At 38.1% G+C, this 7,470-nt stretch overlaps 1 protein-coding gene across 2 annotated transcripts; it reads right to left on the bottom strand.

Annotated features, from left to right (window-relative positions):
• Window positions 1-257: 257 nt before the first annotated feature.
• Window positions 258-7,176, bottom strand: LOC121954257 (interferon-induced, double-stranded RNA-activated protein kinase-like). 2 transcript variants are annotated; one of them, XM_042501625.1, is made up of 16 exons: window positions 6,931-7,176; window positions 5,370-5,502; window positions 5,119-5,243; window positions 4,923-5,034; window positions 4,030-4,094; window positions 3,881-3,956; window positions 3,317-3,348; window positions 3,172-3,214; window positions 3,008-3,084; window positions 2,780-2,902; window positions 2,531-2,659; window positions 2,228-2,447; window positions 1,999-2,142; window positions 1,656-1,757; window positions 1,399-1,461; window positions 258-749 (listed from the first exon to the last, which is right to left on the bottom strand). In XM_042501625.1, exons 1-16 carry the CDS (start codon window positions 7,047-7,049, stop codon window positions 612-614), a joined length of 1,701 nt encoding a protein of 566 aa, XP_042357559.1. In that variant the 5' UTR covers window positions 7,050-7,176; the 3' UTR covers window positions 258-611. The 2 variants fall into 2 exon arrangements, with proteins under 2 accessions (XP_042357559.1, XP_042357561.1); XM_042501627.1 differs by having other exon boundaries at window positions 2,780-2,899.
• Between the last annotated feature and the right edge of the window lie 294 nt (window positions 7,177-7,470).

Below are 7,470 nucleotides of genomic sequence, written 5' to 3'. Positions count from 1 at the left end.
ATAAAAAGTAGTTTTATTATATTAAATTAAAAGTATTGAACTGGAAAGTACAAGTAAATGTCGCTGATAATAATTAGCGGTCAGAATTTTGAGGATTATGAAATTTATTTCTTCCTTACATGCACACCACCTTAAAAATGGAGCATATAATTAAAGGTGAACAAGGCTGTTTGTTTTTTTTACACAAATAAAATGACTTAAAGAACAACATGTATTTTATTTAGGAAATATAATAGAGTAAAAGTCGAGATGCAGGAATAAAAAACTTAAACTTGCTTCCAAAAAAAACGTAACTTACTGTAACAAAGTGTCAAGGACAAGACGAGGCATTGACCTCAGTGTTGTGGTCACACATAAAACAGCGAATCAAGGCTATTTTGAAGTCGCTTCACTTTATTGTCTGGTTTAATTTTAACGACAAGCTCAAATTAAGACAAAATGGATGGTAAAATATAAAATCCATTTCGTTCTTGGCCTGATTCAAATGACACATGCATAATTTTCACAAAATTAGAGAAGTTGCATATAATTATTGCACAGGTAAACAGACTGCTTACATGTCAGTGGTAATATAAAATAGCTGGTGTGATTTTTTTTCTGTCTTTTGATAATCAGACTGTCCTGCTGCCACGGCGCACAATTTCGTCAGCGTTGAGTTTGCGAGAGCATTCCTCCAAGTCCATCTTTAGTTTACATGCTTCGGGTCGCTCTGCTGGCTTCTCACACAGCATTGGCCTTATTATGATGTACTGCAACATTTGAAAAAACAACAAAAACAACAAACTGTTGCAATGAGTAATTCAAAACAAACTACAGTATTGCTATAGTCAGCAGCATTTCCCACATTCATCGGGGAAATATTTTATTTTAAAGGAAGATTGCTTTATTCCCCAAATACTGTAACTTGCTCTGCTGGATATTTTTTTATTTTCAAAGGGTAATTTACAAGTACTCATGTGCTTGACAAAAGCCTTTTTCACATGGGAACAGTATTATGTGAGGACCTCAGGTAATTTGACAGAGGACGCAGAGGACTACTGTGAATTTAATCCCACACAACTACAGAAAGTAACAGTCGTGGTTAAGATTATTACATGCAATACACATACATTGGCTTTGTATGACAAATAAATGTAGTCTCCACAACTCCACATAATTTGATTTCCATCATTGAATATAATAATAACAACAATAATAACAATGATGACAATAATGCTAATATTATTTGTAATTAAAAAAATCAGACACATTTGAGTGACAAGATAATGTCAGGGCATGAAAACTTGTTTGCTGTATTATCCAGTTTCTTGGAGTAATGTAATTACTTATTGTTAGTGCATGTAAACATACTAATTCATATTGAAAGAACATTGACAAAATGTTGCAAAAATGATGTACCTCTTGGTAAAATCTGTATTGAAACTCTTGGGGAAATTTCTGTTTTCTGACGTCTTCCCAAACCTGAACTCATGCAGTGGTTAAAAGGAGAAAGGACATATAACTGATTAGTTGCATAATTATTCTCAGTGGACATGAATTAATAAGATATCTGATGGACATCCCTAGTACCTTGTACAAAAAATGAAACTTTCAAGTTATTATCTATTGATAATGATGCGCTAAGCACAAATTGGGATTTTGACTTAACGACTCACCGCTTGCCTTTCATGACCAGTGGAAATTCTCCAAAGAATTTCGAAGCATATCAGCCCCATAGCAAATATATCAACTTTTCGGTCATAATTCCTCTGGCGCTTCTGTTGTAAAACATGAACACAATATCGAACAAAAGGCATTAGACGTGCTATTGTCCCTCCTTAAATCACTATATATTATACATAACCAGTTCTGCTTATGAAGTCACTGTATGTAACTAATCAATAAAGATATTCTGATTTCTATAGATGCTTCTGTTTGTAGAAAAATCAGACACATCATATAATGCTACTATACCTATTGATATTAACCCATAAATAGGTTTAGTAGAGAACATCTCACTTGTTCAGGGGCCATGTAAGATGGGGTTCCTTTGTACACAGTTCTCTCCATCAGGTTCTCGGCATCATCATCATTCTCCTCAGTGACCAAACCAAAATCTCCGATTTTCACTTCTCCTTCTTGCCTGAACATGATGTTGGCAGGCTAACCATGAAAAAGAAGTGGACAAACATTTAGCTTCATAACTGATAAGATATTGTAAATGGCGATTTTATTCTCTTGGTCTCACCTTCAGGTCTCTGTGGATGAGCATCTTGGAGTGAATGTACTCCACTCCACTGAGAATTTTCTGAGCGATAGCTAGACCTTTTGCTCTTCTCTGGGAGTCTCGTCGAGATTTCGTCACATTCAGAATATTTTGCTCCTCTATCCACACTTTCAGTGTTTTGGTGTCACACAACTCCATCTGAATATAGAGGAACTTCACTGTGGAGTTACCATTGGAGGATCTAGAAAAGTAAGAAGAGACAAATAAAGAAATCATGCACCTCCAGTCCTCCAGTGAGACCTTTAATAGGAACATGTGACTCACGTTGAAGTGCTGCAGCTGTCGTCTGTTCTGTCCCACTGGTATTCTGTATCCTCCAACCAACACGAGAAGTATCGAACAATGTTGCAGTGATCGATGTCTGATAACGCCTTCGCCTCTCGTAGAGCTTTTCTGAACCAAAGAATAGCAATCATTTGAAACTTGCAACTTGTTTTGCACATCCATAATTTATACAGCATAATGTGGAATGCATTTAAAAGACCAGGAAACAGCATCCAATAATTGACTTACTCTTTACAGCGGACAATCTTTACAGCGTAATCCTTCCCCGTCAGTTTATGTTTTGCCTTGAAAACATGACCAAAGGCTCCTTTGCCGAGCTGCTCTATGGAGTCGAATTCTGATTTAAACCTGCTGCAACAAAAAAAAAGCAGATTTTTTTTTCATTGTATAACAACTGTTAGATCAAACAAACACACCACAGAAAAAACATGCCAAGCGATTCATTTTTTTAATTACCTCGAGAATACTGACTGATTTGACGTATTCTCACTGGGGCTGTTTCCTGTATTCAGTTTTACAGGACTCGTCACATCCTGAATGGACAAAATACACCATGATATAGAGCTTGCATTGTTGAAAAACGACTTAATCATTAAAACAATTCAACATGCTCACTATACCTCATTGCTGCTTTGAGAGGCATCCTGTGAATTTGGTAAAATTCTAACAAGACATGAAAAATGATGAGCAGCAATAATATTTTGTGACAGTGTTTTGTATGGTATTGTGCACTGTCGCTTTAGAGTGTGTCTCAGGGTGACCTACCTCCTTTTGAACTTCCTAATAGGATTTTGTTCCTTGTAATGAGAAGAAACATTCCAGTCATATTTTCGGGGACATCAAATTGTTTGGCATGTTACGGAGGTAAATTTACATTTAATGTATTTCTTAAAAAAGACCCACAATAAATTTTTGTTCTAAAACATCAGTCCCTGTGCGAAAACCAAACTCCCCCACTGATTTATAGAAACAAAACCCAAACATTTTTTGGAGATTTTATTTCCATGAATCAATGGCCAGGATCTCATAATAATAAATCCTCTTAGCAATTAATGTTTGGTGCCAGCCCTTCATAATCGCAGAAAAAGGACTTTCCGTTAGTACACATGGGACAAATATTACTAATGTCTCCATATTTGCTCAAAATACAGTTTATTAGGAGGATGTCAGTCTTAGTTTTGACTCCCATTCGAACCCATTCGCACACAGACACAAACCCGTTTTGGAAGCTTGACCAGTATCTGTTTTGACTATATACTGAGTATCAGAGGGTGGATATTTTTTCTGCCAGTATCATGCAGATACGGGATCGGAGAAGCAATAACAGACCTGATCCTTGGGAGGATTTGCTGAATTGGTGAAAATAGATGTTGCCGTGCTTTTTGATTGAGCATCACAGGACTCCCTTGAAGAATACCATGAGAGGCATTAGTAAAACATGTTGACATTTTTGACTCTTTCATCAGTCAGTCACTTACAGTGTAGTTGGTGTGGATGGTCTGGCTGGTGCACCATCATCAGACAGGGCTGAACAGGAGGGCATCTGACACACAGAGACAGTAGTCACTTCTGCATTATGTCATCTTTCATAGTCATTTTCAGTTGAGCTGGAGTTTACAGAATAAAACCTTGCTTTGTAAGTTTTATAGTAAGGATTCCCAAAAAGGCTAATATACCTCTAATGTACTTATCCCTGATCCTGTCACATGTCACTTTTACTGCACACCTTACCATTGTCACACTATACATATCCTACACCACTACTCTTGCATACTTCTTTGTTAATCCCGACTTCCTCATACAACACCACATCTTCTCTATAAGCAACCGGTCATATGTTTTCTCCAAATCCATGAAGACACAAAGCAAGTCCTTCTGACCTTCTTCATTAACATCTTTAAAGCAAATGTTGCTGTAGTGCTTTTTTCCTGGCATGAAACCATACTTCATCTCACTAATCATCACCTCTCCTTTTAATCTAGCTTCCACTACTCTTTCCCATAACTTCATGATGCACACAATTTGGTGACCCTCCCAAACCTTTAGAAAAAAAAGACTAATGTGGCACCGTCTTACTGTCCCAGTCTGACTGTTCTTAAAGAGCAGACAAGGGCCTTCATGACACTCTTACCCAGACATTCACAGAATATTTTTTACTTGATAGCTATTCATTAGAATAGGCCAGATTTTGGTGCATTTGTTATTAGTACACTAAAATGTGGCCTGTGTGTTTTCAGTACACTTATTATCAGACACCTTGATCATTGACAGTAACATCATGATCCAGTTTCCAACCTTAGTGACCTGCACCAACTACGATTTCTGCGATTTCCAAGTGATTCAGTTAAAGCCAGGAAAAACTACAACTTACCTCAGTAGTTTTACTGCCACATATTTCATCATCCACAAGCTGGGCAGCTTCCTTCTTAGTTTTCCCAGTGGCAGCTGGATACTCCTTATCACCAACCACAAAGCTACAGCATCTACCGTCGCACAAACATAAAGCATTTTGAAAAAATGATGACAACACAACAACAAATGACTTTGGATGTAGTGTGGAGACTTACTGAGTAGCAATATTTGTTTGTGGTCTGGTTGACTCCGAAGCCCTTACAGTCACCTTGTTCTTCTGGCCAAATTCAGTGAACAAGCCTCGAGCAGCACTTGTGCATTTTTTTGCAGCAGTTTCTGTCTGAAAGAAAAAACATTTTTAGCAACTGCCATCTACCTTGATAATCAACAAAACATGCTCTGTATAAGGTCTTTCAAACTGGAGTACACAATTCATTTCCTAGAATAAGAATAAGAATAATCTTACCTCTGGTCTCGGATTCTCCTTCTCGCTCAGGCATCTCAGGGCATTTTTAGCTGCATTCTGCTTGGCTTGCTTTTCGTTACTCCCGACACCAATGGGAAAGCCTTGACCACTGACAACAGCCCTCTTGAAGAATCTAATGACAAATTGTAGAACTCGAGTTATAGCCAAGGTGTGTTGCCGCCATGAAAAATATCCATTTATAATTAATTTATGAGCATCACATCAATGTGTGTACATAGAGCGACAACAACAGGTTGATTGTGAAGTTGTTACTTTACTATAATCCTATTCAAGCCAGACATTTTTTACTCCATAAAGTGTTCTGTTTGCAAACTCCTGCTTGCTGCTTCCTCAGTACTGTTTTTGTTTTTTTTGTTTTTTTGTTTTTTTTACTTTTTTGTCCCCCTGTCACTGTAGCTGGTGGATTCCACAATTTGTGGAACTTCTGTTTATCATTTTGGCTTAGGGGAGGGAAATGCAACTTTAAGTGCATGCATTTTGTATTTTGAACCCCAAATCCCACCTGCAGATTTTTAAATTTCAAATAATCTGTAAGACATCATGTGCAACAAAGACTTCTGTCTTAAAAATCCCTTTTTTTACATGTCTCATTTAAAATGTTGCCAAAAATAAACAATTCGCACTAACCAGATAATGTAAAAACAGAGTTCTGTGCTCCTACATGCATGGCAATAGTGAGAAAATCCAGGCTTTTTTCAACCCTGACTTTCACTTTCAAACATCATAGCACACGTGTCATAAAATCTACTTACCTCAGCTGTGCCAACTTATTGATATTGTTTACATATTTGGCTGAAGTGCACACAGGGCTTGTGTAATGATGACATTTTTAAAGAGAACAAATTACCGGTTTATTTTAGTAATACCTCCCTGAGTGCTGTGTGCCTTTTGCATTGACTCCAATACCCACATTTCAATATTTAATAATAAAAAATTTAAAAAGTCACTCAGGGAGGCTCAAGGAAAAGTATTTGTAGCTTTGGGTAGGGTCATGATAAAACACAAAGTGCAATCCCTCAGCTGCTTCAGTGTCGGGGTCCAGGTATTGTGAATGCCGCTGTGGTGAATTACTGAGACACTATGACAGAGCAGAACTATAATTCATTTTAATAGTAGTGCTTTAGTACTATGATAAGTCAAAATGTCTGCTATTAAAAAAGATTTATTGTTGTGAGTCTTTCCCTTATTCTCCATGAAGGGCCAACAACGAGCCCAAACTAGTATTACACCCTCTTTGTAAACAGTCCAGTTATATAATCCATTTATATACAGCCTATGGCTACACCGGAGGGACATGCGCAGTGAGGTGAGGATCTGCTGAGTCAGGATGTTTCTTCCATTCAGTTTTACTTTTGCAAGAAAGAAAGACGTCAAATATAAGCACTTGTTTGGTGACTGGTTTCGCACGTGCATGTTTGGTTAACTCTTCCTTATAATACATCCATGGGTTAACCCCCCCCCCCCCGCATACAGTCGCTTCACCAGACTTCCCATGGGCAGCATGTGGGACTGACGATTGGCGAGCTATCTTAATACTGACCTTTTACTGTGATCAGGTCCCTCAAAGCCCACGTCCTCATATTTCACGTCCTCATATTTCACATCCGTCGCCCGTGCATACTTATTTAGTTCGGCTACGTAGTTTTTCTTCTTTCCCATCCTGACTCATAAAACCGTGAGTGCACGATCTAGTTACTGTAACCGGCACAGGTTGGCATTGCAGTAGGATCCACCGATCCGATCCGAAATTTAAATTTCGCTCACATTTGTCCCCATTTGCCCTCAGTCCAATGACGACGACGTGATTCCTGTTTTTATCTTTGTTGGGCCGAAGGCGAACAACGAGGTGGTGCATTACCGCCACCAACTGGTGTGGAGTATGGCACCAACCTGAGGACGCCTTCTCTTTACAACAACGTTACAATACCCAACAGGTAAACAGGTATTCAGGTAAAGTAGGGTAAATTAAAAAAAAAAAAAATGTTGCCCCCCCTTCTCCTATTTCTCAGTAGTGTCTTTGCTAAAATACAAGCAGAACATACAGGAAATATGTATACAGTATTTAAAACGCAAATATCCC

Source organism: Plectropomus leopardus, chromosome 15 (assembly GCF_008729295.1).
Source record: "Plectropomus leopardus isolate mb chromosome 15, YSFRI_Pleo_2.0, whole genome shotgun sequence".
NCBI lineage: Eukaryota > Metazoa > Chordata > Actinopteri > Perciformes > Serranidae > Plectropomus > Plectropomus leopardus.
This window is presented reverse-complemented; position numbering and strand designations above follow the sequence as displayed.